At 41.8% G+C, this 18,413-nt stretch overlaps 1 protein-coding gene across 1 annotated transcript in view; it reads right to left on the bottom strand.

Moving 5' to 3' along the window:
• Positions 1-4,664, bottom strand: part of SEC14L2 (SEC14 like lipid binding 2) — a 36,892-nt gene extending 32,228 nt beyond the window's left edge. The window contains exon 1 of the mRNA XM_075276659.1: positions 4,493-4,664. Coding sequence (XP_075132760.1) covers positions 4,493-4,546 — 54 coding nt within the window. The 5' untranslated portion in view covers positions 4,547-4,664. The remainder of the gene's footprint in view (positions 1-4,492) is intronic.
• Positions 4,665-18,413: the final 13,749 nt, after the last annotated feature.

The raw sequence follows: 18,413 nt of genomic DNA, 5'->3' as shown, positions 1-18,413 counted from the left end.
TTCATCATGTAGTTGTGCCTTTTTGACAAATTCAGTGGATTGCGAACACCTATGAAAAAACAGCGCAACACAGACGGCGATGGCATGTTCATGGAATTTATCAACAACTTGTATCTGATTAGTAAATCACGCCAGAAATTGAAAGGGGCGTACAAAAGGCGCAACTGTGAAAATTTTCACTGAAAATAGGCGCATTTGATACGCATTCACACGGAGGAAAATGGCGCTCTATTTCGCGCTGAATTTTCAGCGCTGAAAAAAAACCCTCCCATTGACTTCAATGGGCTCCTCTTTCTGCTAAAAAGCCCATTGAAGTCAATGGGAGGCTTTTTTTCAGCGCAGAATCTGATGCGGATTCCATACCAAATTCAGCGCCATTTTCCTCCATGTGAATGCAACCTTAATGCTATATATTTTTGCCGCTGCATTTTCACAATGTGGGGCCCCAGCCATGGTATAGAAAAGGTTAACAAACTAGCTGTCACATATTGTACCTTGTAAATGTACTTTTTTATGCCACATACACTAGGTAAACAAGTCCTCCATTTGAATAAAGTGATGGTCACATATATCCAATGTTGCTCTATTCAACTTGATGAGGCCACCAAAGATAGCTGACAACTGTACTGTGTACTGCATACAGTGGCAGTGGATATGCGTGACCATTTTATTCAAACATGTGCTCCGGATCCTGTGGAAAGGGAATACAGGTTTTGTGGTACAACATATATGTGTATCTCAGTAAATTAGAATATCATCAAAAAGTTATGGACTGTTGCTCAGTGGTCAAAGGTGTTATTCTCAGATGAAAGTAAATTTTGCATTTCATTTGGAAGGTCCCAGAGTCTGGAGGAAGAGTGGCCACAGGTGACCACAGGCTGATCGCCCCCGTGTCACATTGATGCAGTCATTCATGCAAAAGCAGCCCCCACCAAGTACTGAGTGCATTTACTGGACAGACTTTTCATTTGGCCAACATTTCTGTGTTAAATCATTTTTTTACAGTCAGTCTTATATAATATTCTAATTCTAATTTTCTGAGATAATGACTTGGGTTTTCCTTGGCTGTAAGCCAAAACCATCAACATTAACAGAAATAAACACTTGGAAAAGTTCACGCTGTTTGTAATAACTCAATATAATATTAGGGGGACACTTTTATCAATTGAATTACTAAAAATAGAAAAATAAAATTTCTGGCATAAATCATGATAAAATTGGAGGGGCCTATGGCCACAATCCCTTTTTTGGGAAAATAGTGATGGCGGAGTTTAAAAACCGCATTTTGTGTAAAATAATAATTTACATTAGCCCAGGCTGACTCCTGAACAGTTTAGCTGGCTTGTGATTCACATTTTGAGGATTCTTCCTGTAAAAAGATGCTTTTGATAGTAAAACTGCAGCTTAGAAATCAGTAGGCACATGTGGTGGTATGTCTTGAATCTTGCTAATGTGATAGATGGAAGTCTGGACATAGCTGTACATTCTTCCAGCAGTACTAAGCATAGCATGGTTGTTATAGCAATCTATTCACTGTGACTCTATAGTGGCAGACTGGCAGAAGCGACATTGTGCAATGTTCCCATGGCACCTCCCTTGTTTAATTGCAGCTGGTCTGGTTTAAGGTTTCCCATTCTGTAATATGTGCACCCTTATGACTACCTCAAACACAATGAAGGGGCACTTAAGTAAAATAAACATGAAGAAATGCAGTTCTCAGCCTGCATTGAGGATACTTTTATGTAAAACTGCCCTAGTCAAATAAATGTGGGGCAGGTTCACACAGGGACGCTCAGTGCCATGACACACACAAGCAAGAAAAAAATAGTGTGCAAAATTTTTTTAAAAATACATGTGGTTGTGTATAATATTTCCTTTGAAAGAAAAAACAGCAAGAAAATTCTATAGACAGAATGTGTAATATTTAAAGAAAACAATCAGCAAGGGCTTAAAAATAAACAGGACGCCACCCCACCAAGCGGATGTGGATTTATATGCAAGTTTATAAACTTGTTTTATATGCAATAACTGGGTGGTTCCGTATTTTCTATGTAAATAATGCACCAAATGCCTTTTATAATATCTCATTGTTTTATATGCAACATCTGGATTCAGCAGTTTCTAAATATTGCACCAAATGCCATGCCTGGACCTGAACACTGCACAAAGGCTTGTGAACTTGTTTTCTACTAATCTGCAAAGTTCCAAAAACAATTCCATCATCTTAAGTGTGCGTGAACTGGTCTTACAGCATTTTTCACTAAAGTCAAGTGACTAATAATTGTCTGTATCTCTCTATCATGAGCCACGAGATAAATAAATGTCCCCCATATCAGGCGGTATCAGGTGTGCGATGGCACTCAGGTCATAAACACAGTGGCCTTAGAAGTCAAGGTCCTTACTTTGCCCTATGAACCTGATTAGATAAATCACTTGTATTAACTCTTGGATGGCATCCAGCTTATGTTATAACAACTGCACAAAGTTATACTCTGTGGAAAGCTATATATATATATATATATATATATATATATATATATATATGTTTTATTTATATCAAACTTTTCTATACTTAACTTGAAACTTACACGTCATGTTTCTAAGGTCACGTTCACATTTGTGCTGGAGTCATTGTAGGAGACTCCATCAAAATGTCTGATTGAAATTGGCACATGAAAAAGTACTACACGTACAGCTTTTTTAGTCCATGGCTTTATGGTCCAAAGGACCAGAACAATGGAGAGCCGGTGCTAATGTGAACTTGGAATAACTAGATTCATTTGTAACTTTCTTAAATACACCAAATACATTTTCCTGCCATTCTGGTATGAATTATAAATCCACAGATTCTGAATACTAATAAATGTGTACCATTTATAAATATATGTAGTTTTCGGATGGTCCTCAAACCTGTCTATTTGCATTCCCTTTAACATCAGTATTATATGAAATATACAATGACTTGTGGCAGTGACGTTTACAATGTGGACAAGCAAACTTTTTGACCAGCTATGACATATGCTATACTATATTATACCCATATACAATGTGAAAAGTAGTCAGCCAATGAAGTGGAAGTGTTATCATTTAATATGACAAATCCAGAATCTGAGGAGCCTCGTGTCTGAAGAGGCTTTAAAGGGGATGTCCCACTCCAACTAATTACAGGAACACATGACTGCTCCATTTCTTGGTCATGGGGCTGAAGAAAACAGACAAGGACAGTTCTCATTTGTTTCTGTCCTCCCAACAGATTGATAAGTGGAGGTGCATATGTAAGACCATTCTTATACAATTTCAGGGGGGCTCGGGACACTTGCTCTAGTAATTGGTGGGGCGCCAGAAATCAGAAATGCCCTTTATGAACTGGAGATGATGGGAATGGGTGAAATTATTGATTCTGTCCAGTGGACCAGCCAATTGTACAAAGGTGAAATATCATCTGCTTGAACCACTGTTGGCCAAGAGGGATCACCTGGCCTCTAACATCTTCCCAGTAAGAAGACTGGTGTTATCAGATTAACTTTTTGGATCTACTATTAGATTTTTACTTTTATGCCAACAAAGAATAGCATTATATAATGAAATATATACAACTTTTGTGTCTCTATTTAAAAAAAAAAGTCTGCAGTGAATTTCTCTGAAACCTCATACAAGCCTAATATATGTCTACTACAACTGTATCCAGTCTAGTCTGTGGCTTAACCCACTGAGCACAGGAGAAAGGTATATGCTACTGCTTATATACAGAGCACATAGGATTTTATAGACTGGATACAACTGTAGCAAACTCTCAGCTGTGCAAAGTATTGGATCTGTAGACATTTTCAACCCCTGGATGGAAGATTCACTGACAGCAAGCAGAGACAGAAAACAGTATGAGCATGAACTGAATACATAGAGGCACATTCTGGTGAACTGTCCAGCACCAGTATGGTGGATCCTGTATTTTCTAACAAGGCACATGTCTGTGGGAGAATGTAGCGCAGGTAACAGGACAATATTAAGTTATGCCTGGCATATAATCACCACCAACAGAAAACTGGCAGAAATGCGTGGATAAGTCTTCTCCTTAAGAGAAAGTTGTAAGTCTCTTCATTATATAAGAATGTAGCACTTAAAAGCAGAAGACCCTGTAACAGACCTCCTCCTATATACACCATACAGGACACATGCCATGTAGGAGAGCCTGCATTCTTCCAGGGTGAGCAATACTTCAGTCATGAAAGGGTGTCAGAGTGTATAATGTGTGTTGTGACTACTGCATCTCCCACCTGGCACACCACAGGGATTACTGTACACAGAGTGCAAACAACTAGCACGACTATGGGATTTACAGGCGGATAACAGGGCAGTGATGCTGTGCAGGCTAGGGAAGTAGTGAAGAAGATGGAGAAGCACATGAATGACGACCATATGAATGCTCTTCCTCACAATGACCACGACAGGACAGACTTCAAGGGAGCAGTGTGAGGAATATTAGGGACCTCACCTTAGCTAAGGCCTCCTCCTGCTTGGGGCTCAAGTCACCAACCCTTCCACTCATCCTGGCACCTGCTTCCCTCTCTTCCGCCAGCTGCTGGCTCTCTGTGCCCGGGAGGGTGTGTCGCTGTCACACGCAGTCACAGGGCTTCCCTGGGCTATTATATTACCGGCCCAGGTTCCCGCCTCTGGGCATGGACGTCCGGCCTCTCGGCTTCCTTTAAAGGCACAGAGCGCGCTATGTCTGCGGTGACTCAGGCGGAGGACCCGTGACAATGAGCCTGCCGTCTGACTGACACCGACCCTTCATTACATGCACAGATGTGTCTGTACATTGCTATGACTCCTTCTCCTATAGAGCAGACAGGGGAGTCTGACCCTTCCTAGTCAGCTCTGTCCTACATTATATACTGGCTCAGTCAGGTCGAAAAATACTTCAAAAATCCGACAGGTCTCTTTCCATTTGCACCATTTTCTACATCTTTCTCACTTCATTGCAACAGGTTCTATAAGGGCTCATTCACACAGTTTTCCACCGTATGGTTTTTGGCGTGGCTAGTCGCGTTGGGATGCCGATACAGTGCATCAGCATTCCGTTGCAGCATCCCGCTCCTGATTATCCCCGAATGAATGGACCTAAACAGGAGTGTGTCTCGAACCGGTGACACCACGGCTTACTCACCCACGGAATCCGCAGCAAGATAGGGCACGTCGCTTCTTTTTTTCACTACTAGCTAGTGGGAAAAAAAAAAAAATCGAACAGCTACCATTGAAGTCAATGGGAACCATTTTTGCAGGTGGATTTTGAGGGGGATTCCGCGTCAAAATACGCCTGCAAAAAAAGTGTGTTAACATACCCTAAGGTGGCAAAGGTGCCTTTGAACAAATGGGCTAGAACTATCTCTAAGGCTAGGTTCACACCTGCGCCCGGTCTCTGCTGGGGGATTTTGTTTCCTATTCCGCTTGAAAAATGCGGAGAGAAAAGCGCCACATGTTTTGCCCTTTCTTTTTAAGCAGATTTAGGTTTTTTAAGCAGACCCCCCTAAACAGAAACCCGAACGCAGGTGTGAACCTAGCATAATATCTGTTGAAACATCTGCCATTGCTAGATACACTGTTGTGCGAATATAGGGTAAATCTATTTCTAAAGGCTGAAGCCTAAGGCTACATTCACATGACAGTGAATATTTGCCAGGTGATATCCGTTTTTTTTTTTAATGGACGTCATACAGCAGCATTAATTTCACTACGTCATGACGCGTTGCCATTTATTTAGAAAAAAACGGCAAAATAAATTAACCTTTACTTCAGGCACAAAAGGAGCAAAATAAAATACAGCCTTAACTTCAGGAAAAAAAAATGTGAAACAAAACCCTGCTCATCTAAGCGCTAACAAATCAACATAAAAGAGCGCAATACAGTCTTACTAGACTCACAGTGTCAGGACGGACCCAGGCACTTCCTCTCACTTCCAGGATCTGCCCTGAAGTGCCGGCTCTGCCACCTTTTATGGCCCAGTAACAAACCCAGGACCCACACCTGGGGCTGAAGCCTATTCCAGACCCGCCCTGGACCACACATAAGTCAGAAATCTGGGTGAGATACACTGTGACTCCAGCACTCTGCCTGTCACCTTCTCACACAATATATATTTATTTCTCTATCTGTTTCTGGTAAAAGATACAGAACTTTATTTTGTTAAAAGGCATTTTTTTAAATAAATATCTTGATAATTTGTAATTTTATAAAGTACATTAAGGAAGTCAAACCCTATATCAACATTTTCAATATAATATATTCTTTTTATATGCAGGTGGATCGTTGTGGACTATGTCGTTGAACAGCATGTTGACATAATAAAATGGTCAAAGAGGGTGGCTGTGGGGGAGTATTTATTTAAATTTTTTAAAAAATTCTGTTGAGCGTGTTTTTTTTCTCCAGTGTTTAAACTATGCCCTTAATAATGGAGTTGACTGATTGACAGCTTCCATTTCCAAGGCATGGGCTTACTGTCATCTGCCTAAAAGGAAGACAATAACTCCTTCCCAATTATTACCCCAGTCTCCAGTGCCTCCAATGGTGTCGGGAAGAGCTGGGTCTGATCCAGTAAACTGACCATCTAATATGGTCATCTACTGGGGTGGCTGCAGGTTGATGTTATTAGGCTGGAGCAGCCCAAAAACCGTGGGCTTTCCCACCCTGGTCAGGCTGCTGCTGCTTTATCGGTTCTGGCTGGTTATGAAAAATGAGGAGGAACTCAACGCTTTTTTTGTATATATAATAGTAATGCATAACAAAAATATGCTGCCCTCCTTTATTTCAAACCAGCCAGATCCAATAAAGTAGTGACAGGGTGGCATTACCAGGATGTGAGAGCCCATGGTTTTTGGGCTTTCACAACCTAATAACATCAGCCTGCAGCCACCCCACTATATGACCATCAATAGATGATCAGATCACTGGATCAGACCCAGTTCTTCCCGGCTCTCTTATTACTTAAGAAGCTGGTCAATGCTGTAGTGCATTATAATCCTGGATGTCTTTTGAAAAATAAAAAAAAATCCTTACACAGTTCTTTGCAATCGCTGTATATCAACATAACATATTTTCTTCCTTTTTTTTTTTGCAGAATTGTTGGTTGTTAATTGACATAAAATAAAATTAAAATGGCTTCACCAACAAGTGGCATCAGCAGCCCACCAAGCTCTTGGCGTAGAATTGTACGTTTAAAATTTTAATGTATTTTTACATTTTAAATTAATTAAATATACTTGACAGAAACACAGTCAGACCCCCATGTATAGGGCGCTCCATGCTTTATGAAGAAAAAAATAATAATTTGATGTCCTGTTCCATGTTTTTTTCCTTTGTAGATGTCAACCTCTTCTTCTGGAGCTGACAAGGAGCTAATAGATGCTCAAGTCACTCCTCATCTTGTGGTGAGTAGAATTATTTTAATTATTATGCTATAGAAGTGGAAAATTTATTATTCTATTTTTTAAATACCCCATTCACTTATATCTAAAAAAAAAATAGTAGGCTTAATTAACTTTATCAAAATTTTATATACATAAATGAACCACAAAAATGTAAATAAAAAAATTAATCTTTTATATTGTCAGAAACAGGGCCATTTTGTGGTCCCCTGTTCAGCAGCTAACTTGTGAGTGACTATTGCTGGCCAAATTCAAAGACTAAGTGCTCTCAATGAAATCCCACACCACACGAGGAAAGTTGGTATAAGAATCTCTTTCTTAGTCTGAGCAGTGCACAGAGAGAGAGAGAGCTTTATTATGCATCAAGGTTTTTATAGCCACATACATGAAGTAAACAAACAACAAGCTCTGATTGGTTGGTCGAGGTATCCGCCTCCTGTGACGTCAGCTCCAGGGCACTACCTCCAGGAAGTGATGTAGCTTCTTGCCGTTTGGCTTATCCAATGTCATTTCTTGTGGGAGTGACTTCTTGTCATGTGATTCTGTGATGTAGTTCCTGTGGGTGTGCCAAGTCCTCCCATGCTCTCACGGGAAACCCTGTATAATCTCCCTGTGTCCACATGTTTAGGCCTACACCTGAGCACAGTATAAAGGCCATCTTGTCATGATGTCTGGTACACTGTCAAAAGCCCATAACCCACAGGAATGTCTTTGCAGCCTCAATCTTCACAATCCCATGCGTTCATTACAGTATATACATATAGCCTAGTATACAGCTTTGATTTAACTCTGACCTCCATCCACTCCCAGCCACTAGATGTGTGAGGTCTTTGGGTTAATTGAATGTTATTTGTTCATGCTCCACAACAGCCTAACTGGTTTTTCCACTTAGAGATGCCCATTGTTCCCAACCCAATGGAGACTGCTCAAGTCAGATGGGGGAGGAATACTGTCTCCAAAGACAATAGATTGCAAGATGCCAGGAGGGCACAAAAAGGCATATTATAGCTATATCCAGATATTGCTGGCATCATCTTGTCACATAATATCATATTCAGTTTGAAACATAACTAGTTATACTGCATTTAGTTTTAAGGATAACAATGTTTTTGTGATTCATATATTTACAACCTTCACAATAATATGTTTGTTTTTTAATAATAAAATTGCAAATTTTTAAAATTTAACTTTTACATAGGCACAAGTACGATCTAGAAATAAGACACCAAAGGAACAGAATAAAAGCCCTTCAGAGGTGCCCCCGAATTGTGAGTACTAAATTAATTTTTTATTTAATTTTTTTAACACAATTTTTATTTTATGCCTTGCTTGCTGGGTGATTGTAATTTTTTTTTGTTGTATAACGCTTCATTTCTTTATTTAACCTTTCTAGTCTAACTGTATTTGTAGTATAAGACATTACCAAAAAAAATCTTAATAACATTTTTATTTATAGGCTAGGAGTGTCAGGAGAGGGAGAGGCAGAGGTCCTGGGGATTGACAGATATGTAAATAAATTTTAGTTTAAAGCACACAATATAATGCTGCACATTTGGCCAATGTTGATCCCTAAGCGCGTAATGTCACAAGAAGAATGAAGAAGACGCTGTGACTTTTTCTTGTTAAAATAATGCTTTTTTTATGTCAAGGTTATTATATTGAGGAAACATCTCAAAGTACTTTTTTTTTTCCACAGGTGAGGAGAGGGGCTGTTTGTAAATAGTGAGCTCCTAATTTAACTGGTGGAGGCACAGTCTGCTCATTGCACCACCAGTACAAGGACCACAGGGCGAACAACCAGATGTGGGAGGACATAGGGTCCCTGGTCATTCGTTGCTGGTAGTCCTAAAGACCAGGTAGTTATGGGTAAGTAGTAATACTTTAATTACACTACACAACAAAAGAAAACTTTCCGCGGATATCTTGGTATACAATAATCAATCTTAGTCAATTTGAACATGCTGATATCGAATATGCAAACCATTTTTCTCTATCACCCTCCACTTTTGAAATATCCATGATGTTAAATTTTATATTTCAATTAACTACTTCAAAACATAAGAAATGTAATTTTTGCACAAAAACTTGTATTTTAAAAGTTATTGCTACATGAATTTTAAACATAAACATGAAAGTGGCTATTGCTACAGAAATTATATAGAACATACATAATTGTAAAGATAAACAAAAAAATCAGTTTGAAGTCTAATATCTGTAAAATATGTGCAAAAATTTGTTAAAAATGTTCTTGGTTTAAATTTCTTGGCTGTGGACTTCCGCTTATACTGATGAGTTAACAAATCACGCTGAAGTGTCCAACAGTAGTCTGCCAACATCGCTGCACTCCACCGACCCTGATAGCGTGACTCCATCACCGAAATATCCTGGTGGAAGCACTTGCCATGTTCATCGCTGACTGCGCCTAGGTTTTCTGGGAAGAAGCCCAGATGCGAGTCAAGCAAAATTAATTTTCAGAGACATATTGCAGCCGAGATGTTTGTACGCACTAATGCATTTTTGTACAACATTCACGTAGTCAGCACTTTTCTTATTTCCAAGGAAATTTATTACGACTGACTTGAATGCCACCCACGCATCTTTTTCAGCAGCACATAGAATTTCTTGAAAGGGATGCCTATTGCGTCCTGCAAGGCCTGTGACCTAGTATCCCCCCTTCCTTCCCCTCCCCCTCTGTCTTTATGTATCTGTCTCCCCCAGTATTCTTGTTTTTTACTGCTCCTTCCTAATACGGTTAAGTTGCTACCTGATCTGGGATTGGTGATGCGGCCTCTCCCTTTTCTTTGTATTCTCCTTTGCAATTGTTTGCTTATTTGTTATAACATATTATATTTTAAAATATATTATAAAATACAGTTAAAAAAAAAGAATGTCTTGAAAGTTTTCATCAGCCATGATTTTTTATTTGTGGATCTATGAATACACCTTCTTTTAACTTTGCATAACTCAACCCTGGGAACTTGTTGCGCAGGTACCGAAATGCATCAGTGTCACTGTCTAATTTCTTGACAAAATTTTTCATAAGTCCCAACTTTATAAGAAGCGGTAGCATGAGAATTTTGTCACGATCAACCAACGGTGTATGAAGAACGTTTTTATTTCCTGTCTGCATTCTGTCTCTGATTGACCAGTTCTTCTTGATATAGTGTTGCTTCCTATCTCCGCTGTCCCATTCACATATGAAGCAGCAGTACTTTGTGTATCCTGTCTGCATTCCCGTTAGAATAGCTGCTACTTTTAAGTCACCGCAAATACTCCACTTGTACTCGCAATAATGTATTTTTTTCCAGAAGTAGCAATATGTACAATATGAAGCTGATGTAGCAGAGCTGGATTTGATAGGTGATGAGAATCCCAAATTTACATGCTACAGGACCAAGAGTAAGCTTGCAATAAACTCCATTTTAGGTCTGTTTTTACATACAGAGGTAATGGACTTCATGTCTCAGCCCTAATCAGCAAAATTCAATTAGCAGCCCTTTATATATCTTATATAATTTTGTATACTGTCAGAAGCTTGTAGTCCTATTCAGGCAGAATAAAAACATTTATTCGACAATATCTTAACAATTTGACCTGATAGAGCAAAACTTAAGATATCCACAGCGTGTTTTCTAGTGTTATTTATAATTTAAATAGCTAAAATACTGTATAGTCAGTTGGCTTACCAATTTTTTCAACGCGAACTTTACAAAGGTGCACAACTCTGGACCTCCTGGAGCGATACAATACAATTTGCAAAAACACAGAGAAAAGGGTCTGCTCTTTTTGTGTTCCTCTTATAAAATATAACCTTTAATCCATCAGTTTAAAAGATAGTCCAAAAAGTACATACAAAAATGTGAAAAAGATTAGAAAAAACATGACAAAGTAGTGTTTAAAAATCGCATATCGCTGATGCGGAACATATGGGTATTATATTATAATGTTTATGTGGATTTAATAAGGAACTATGGAATTATTCTATTATAAGTCATTTTTAACTAATCACACCTTTGCATAGCTTTTAGAAAGTCTATTCCACACCTACCTTTTGTATGTAGATTGCCTCAGTGGTTTCTGAATAAGTCCGTTTTTATTCATATGCTAATTAGACTGGTGCACGCTAGATCGTGCACACCTCTCCTGTTGTTTTCTATGGGAGACTGCTGCTGCTGCTTCTGATGACTCAGCTTCCTGTTTGCCTCACACACATAGAAGATAATAGAAGAGAGAAGGCTGCTGGGATCTTCCTGAGCTGCCTGGAAGCTCATTAGCATATTAATAAAAACGGACTTATTCAGAGACCACTGAAGCAATCTACATACTAAAGGTAAGTGTGGAATAGACTTTCTAAAGCCTATGCAAGCATGTGTTTAGATAAAAATGACTTTTCCCAGTGATAGAGCCCCTTTAATGTGTGTATGGAGACCTAATATGAAGCTATTGAATTGTTATACCTTGAGATGTATTTATGTGATCATGTAGAGTTATCTCTATACACACATTTAAAAGGTAGAAATAGATTATAAATATAGTTAACAGTTTAAAATTTTTCATTTGTTAAAATAACACAGTTATACCCATTAACCAGGGGCGTAACTACCGTAGAGGCAGCGGAGGCAGCTGCCACAGGGCCCGGGACATTAGGGGGCCCGGAGACAGCCGCTACTGCTGCGTTTTTTTTTTTTTTAATAGGCCGTTACGGGCCCTATTCACTTGCCGATCCTGGCTGGGCCGGGATCAGCAAGTGACACTGTGGGCCCCACAAATACTATCATTATACTCGGGGGTCTTTGCAGACCCCCGAGTATAATGATCGGCGGATCGGGAGAGGTAATAAACATAAAAAACAGTGTTACTTACCTCTCCACGATCCTGCCAGGCCTCCTTTCTGACGTCTCTGACGTCACATGAACCCGGCTTGCGTCCCGGGTCATGTGACGTCTGACGTCATTTCATAAGGACGCCAGCGAAGAAGACCGCGTAGGAGCAGGGAGACAGGTAAGAAACAGGTTTTTTATGTTTTTATTTCCCCAGGTCTCCGATTATTATACTCTGGGGTCTGAAAAGACCCCAGAGTATAATAATTGTTTATGGGTGTCCACTATGGGGGATAATACTGTGTGCAGGGGCCAGTAAGGGACATAATACTGTGTGCAGGGGCCACTATGGGGGATAATACTGTGCGCAGGGGCCACTATGGGGGATAATACTGTGTGCAGGGGCCACTACGGGGGATAATACTGTGTGCAGGGGCCACTACGGGGGATAATACTGTGTGCAGGGGCCACTATGGGGGATAATACTGTGTGCAGGGGCCACTACGGGGGATAATACTGTGTGCAGGGGCCACTATGAGGGATAATACTGTGTGCAGGGGCTAGTAAGGGACATAATACTGTGTGCAGGGGCCACTAAGGGACATAATACTGTGTGCAGGGGCCACTATGGGGGATAATACTGTGTGCAGGGGCCACTATGGGGGATAATACTGTGTGCAGGGGCCACTATGGGACATAATACTGTGTGCAGGGGCCACTATGGGGGATAATACTGTGTGTAGGGGCCACTATGGGGGATAATACTGTGTGCAGGGATTACTAAAGGACATAATAGAGTGCGAAGGAGGGGGTCGGTCGAGGTCTTTGGTGTCGGTGTGGGTTGGGGGCATGTCAAAAGTTCGCCACGTTCGCCATTCCTAGTTACGCCACTGCCATTAACAACAGTGATATACTTACCTTTGAGGTTCGTTGTAGAAAGGGAATCAGTAGGCAAACTAATAGGTCCGGAGTATTCACAAGTAGTGAAGTTACTTGAGTTTGTGATTGACATTATACACGTGATCTACACGTTTCACTTGTTTATTTACTTATGGAAGTGGCTATTTTCCAAGTAAAAGCATATGAAAAAAATTATTGGAGAAATAAGATCACGTGACCTCCAGTGATTGGCCAAAGAGTAGGAGGAGCTTTAGGGAGTTACGATGTAAAGTCATTGATAAATACCAGGATATCTACTTACCTGGAAGTATAAGAAGTCAGGTGACTCTGTGAAAGAGATCAATAAGTCTCCGTAAAAGATAGGAGAAATAACTATAACCTTGTCATATTCGGAGGGGATATAAGTTTAGATATGTATGTATTAATAAAATGAAGGGATGCAGGGTCCATAGGCAGCTTTTTTAGCTTTAATAGGATAACATCATAAATAAGTCGGTAATTACAAGTAAGTGGACTCAGGAGAGATGGTTAAGGTAACTCCTTTATAAGTAATACTAGTCTTTTGCCTTACAAGACAAACACCAGCTCTCGCTATGAATAAGGGACGTGAGAGGTCCTGAAACACGTCAGCGGTATGCGATTTTTAAACACTACTTTGTCATGTTTTTTCTAATCTTTTTCACATTTTTGTATGTACTTTTTGGACTATCTTTTAAACTGATGGATTAAAGGTTATATTTTACAAGAGGAACACAAAGAGAGCAGACCCTTTTTCTCTCTGTTTTTGGAAATTGTGTTAGTTATAATATTTGAATAGTTAAAAAGATGTCAAAGTGGGGGTGTGGCCTGGACATCACTTTGTGCAGACGCATCTCCTCACAGCTCCCGGTCCCCAGGCAGCTTTAGCGCACTTTTCGTGGGTCAGAACCTACTTACCTTCCTGACGGCTGGGTTGTAAGGTGTCCTCCACGGCACGGGTTGAGCCGCAGTTGTCGCGGTTCTTTTTCTCCTCTGCTTCTCCTCCTGCAAGGCCCGGTGGGTCCAAGATGGCGCTGGCATGCGCCACTGCAGCCGACAAGAGATGCCAGCCTCTTCAACAGCCAGCAGATGCTGCGCTTCCTTGCTCTACTCCAGCCCTGGATTGTCCACCAGCGATGCCTCCTCTGTCCACAGGGGTGAAGGAACCTGTGCTCCCTCCTCAGGTACCGGCTCTTATCTCTCCAGTCATGCTAGATGGTGGCTGTTCACCTGTGAGCGTCCCCCCTCCCCCTCCAGAACTGACTCAGTATCCTGTGCTGTACCAGCCTCCCTATGTCTCCCCAGTGCTGAAGCATAAGGATTTGGCTGATACCACTGATCTCTCCTCCTCTGTGCCTGCACTTCTGCTCCCTGCCTCCCCCTCTTCAGAGATTGTGTCTCGCCTGCAAAACTCCCAGTGCTCCTCAGGAGCCTCTGCAGTCATAGCTCACAGGGACTCATACCCTGCCATGCCCCTCTTGCTGTACCCTCCTCTGTGCCTCCTGGAAACCAAGTTGTTGCCCCTCGGCTTGCAGATGGATCGATGCACAGGGACTTACCCCGCTATTCCCCACAGAATGGTTTTGTCTCCATCGCAGCTGTCCCTGCTGCTCCAGACCTGGATTATTCCTCCACTCCAGCTGCTCTGCGCACCCCCTCTTTCATTTGACCCCACTGATTCTTCACAGCAGGGTGTTTCCTCGCGGTCCCACCACTCCAAACGTCCTATATTAGCGGACATATTGCAACTTCTTCATACTATGCCCACTAAAATGGACTTAGAGGCTATGGTTTGTAGAGTTGAGGAGCGACAGGAAAAGCTTATGTCAGAATTTAAGTCTGAGCTCAAGTCCCTATCAACACAAGTTACCACTCAGCAGCAAATTACTACCTTTATCAATCAACGCCTCATCGCTGTGGAGCAGTCTTTGGCCTCTCAATGCACGTTTAACCGGCACGTTTTGCTTCAGGTGGATGACCAGGAGAACAGAGGCCGTTGGAATAATATTAAGCTGCGTGGCATCCCGGACCCTGTTCCGGCTGCTGAGCTCTGTGCAATCGCTACCTCCTTCTTCAATACAGTCCTCTCTCGTCCCTTGGATACGGAGATTAACATTGATAGAATCCACCATGTTCTGGGTCTGAGACGTGTTGCTTCAACGGAACCATGGGAGGACCTTTGCAGAGTGCAGTTTTATAGAGAAAAGAAGGACATTCTTCAAACCGCCTGGTGCCACGGCCCGGTCTCTTTCTTGGATAATCCTGTTCACCTCCTCCCAGATGTTTCTCGTCGCACCCTGACTATGTGATGTCTCCTTAAGCCAGTCCTACAATTGATCTTTGACTCTGGAGCAACTTACAGATGGGGGAACCCTTTCCATCTCTAGATCTGCCGCAACAGAACGGTGTTCGTCCTTCATTCCCCTGATCAAGCAGCTCCTCTGACGAAATCCCTGGACCTACCCGACTTGCATCTCCCGGACTGGCTGGAGTTCCCGCTGCTGCTGGCGACGTCTGCTGGTTGTCCTTCTCCCTCCTCTTTGGCCCGCCGGCAGGCCAGGGCTAATGACTCCTCATGAGCTCCTACATGATGTGGAACATTCTGTTGAAGTAGACCCACACTGGGTCTCATCCTGTCTACTGGTCCTCATGGTGCCTTACGTCTGCTGTGTTATGCTCTCCTATCTGTAAAGTTTTGGTTGAAGAGTTCTGCCCCACTGTGGGCTTCTGCTTGCAGCGTCCCTTGGTGGTGTACGCCACCCCCCTCTTTTCTCTCCCTTCCTGGTTTCAGGCACGCTGCGGTCAGCTCCATCTCTTCTTTCTCTCTCGCTTTCTTCCGTAAAGCTATTGTGGTGAGTCGATCTGTTTGGCTCCTTCTCCCGTTTTGGTTTGCTGGCCGCGGAGCGGTCCAACTGGTTTGTGTGGAGGGTCCCGGACGTCTCACTAGTTGTCCAGAATGGTCCTTGGCTTCCAGTTCTGACCCCCCTTTTCCTTATATACCTTTTAGGCACCTGGTCTTGCTGCTTGCGGAATGGGTAGCACACTATTGTTGTTCTCTTCCCCAACTAGTTAGGTTTGGCAGCTCTCTGGGGGTATACTGCGGTGTGCCTCCGAGACGTGTGTTAGTGTTTTTTGTTGTCCGTTCCCGGACTAGCTTGGAGCAGATTAGCATTCTAAATTGTTGTTTCTTCTTTTCTTGTCTATTCTTCTCTTTTCTTGCTCTTCTTCTTTCCTCCTTGCTACTCCCCTCCCCCCCCCCCCACTTTTATTTTTTCTTCTCCTCTCCCCCTTCTTGCAGGGCCCCAGCTCTTAACCATAGGCTACATTTCCTTTGCCTCAATTAACGCCAATGTTCTCATCTGACTCTTCTTCCACCGTCCCATGGCGAACCTTCCAGTTGACCCACTTCCTCTCTTCTCTGCCTAACTCCCCAGGTTTTTATAGATTGCTCACTAGGTTGCTTGGACGCCATGACTTTTCTTTCAGGGTACTTGGGAGTTCGGTTGGCTGAAGTTTCCCTGCAGGTGTCGTGTCGGTGGTTGGAGCTTGGGGATGACTGCTTTCCATAACCCCCCTTTTTTTTTTCTTCTCTTATTTCTCTTCCTTTAGCTCTCTCTCTCTCTTTGTCCTTTTGTTATTGCCTGTGATGTTCTGACATTTGCTTTTTGTTGCCATGTCTTGCCTTGTCCGTTTGGACTCGTTTTGCCTCTTTGCAAAATGTTTATAAATAAAAAATTTATAAAAAAAAAAAGATGTCAAAGTGCGCTGGAGGTTGATAAGGGACCACTTAAAGAGGAAAGTCAATGCAGAGCAGCATGCGTCTGGCGGGGCTGGCGCAGTCTCACAGCGCCCATGTAGATACGCTGCTTTGTTTGACCTTCTGAGGCCTTCACTATGCACTTGACAGTAATTATTAGATTGTATCTTTATCTGATATTTTAATAGGTTTTTATTTTTGCTTACAGATTGTAACTTCAAACACTGTTCTCAGGACTGTGGAGTTTATCACCTGCTTTGACTACTTTATGTTACAATAGATAAAATGCATTTCTTCCCCCAAAAATATTATTTATAAAATCTGTTTGTGTTTTGTGTGAAATAGAATAATTATTTACAGACTTGAGTTGTTAACTAGGGTTGAGCGATCGGGATCGGAAAAGATCGGATTCCGATCGGCGATCAAGCAAATTTCATGATCGAAATCGGCTGGAAAATGATCGGAAATCGGATTTTAAAATCGATCTTGAAATCTCAAGATCAGCTCAACCCTATTGTTAACTTTTTTTTTCTTACTAATCCCACTCACCATAAAGGGAAAAATATTCCATAAGCTAGCAGAGCCATACTGTTTCTGTAACTCTCATAGACGTGAATGGATAAGGAAACTGCACTGGGAGTTACACTGTTTCTGAAACTTGTGAGATGCAAAAGCAACATAGCTCACTTTTCTTCACTGTTTGTGTAACTCTCAGACACTTCTATGGAAGTTACAGAAACAACGTGGTGAAGAGGTCTCAGCTGTTTCAGTAAAACCCAACTATCCCTGACAGTCTGAATTTGACTGTCAGTGGGAATGTGGGTAATGATGAGACCAGGGTCTGGGGGTTGGTAGTGGGAAAAGTCACAAAGAAAACTTTCACAAAAGTAGGTCATAACTTCTGAAAGTTTAGGAACCACTGTTTTATATGGTCTGTCACTTTATGATCCATACATGCTTTTGGCTTTAAAAAGTGCATCTAAAAATCTGAACATTTGAACAATATTTTGCAATGTATTAGCATTGTAATGCATTGTATTAGTGATCAGACTCCCTGGAGTTCTATACCCCTAGGGGGTTGTGTGAAGGTGACAGGCAGGGCGCTGGAATATTGCTATCTCTCCCGCAGGTTCCTTACCAATGCATGGTAACCATTAATACTTTAAGGGTCAGTTCACACGTGAAAACCGCCTAGCTTATTTGTGCGAGGTAAAAAACCTCGGGGAGTTTTTTTGACGCTGTTTTTTGCATTCCACGCGGTTTTTGACGCGGTTTTTGACGCGGTTTTCGCTAGTTTTTTTTTTTTCCTATATGTGCTATAGAAACTGCAGGCGAAAACCGCGCGTTTTTTTGCAAAAAACCGCGCGGTTTTGTGTGCAAAAAACCGCGCGGTTTTTTACCGCGTGGTTTTCGCCTCCCATTCACTTCTATGCAATTCTTCAGGCCTGAAGAAAGGTCATGTCGCTTCTTCAGGCGGAAAACGCTAGGAGGAAAAAAAAA

Source organism: Leptodactylus fuscus, chromosome 1 (genome assembly GCF_031893055.1).
Source record: "Leptodactylus fuscus isolate aLepFus1 chromosome 1, aLepFus1.hap2, whole genome shotgun sequence".
Taxonomy (NCBI): Eukaryota; Metazoa; Chordata; class Amphibia; order Anura; family Leptodactylidae; genus Leptodactylus; species Leptodactylus fuscus.
This window is presented reverse-complemented; position numbering and strand designations above follow the sequence as displayed.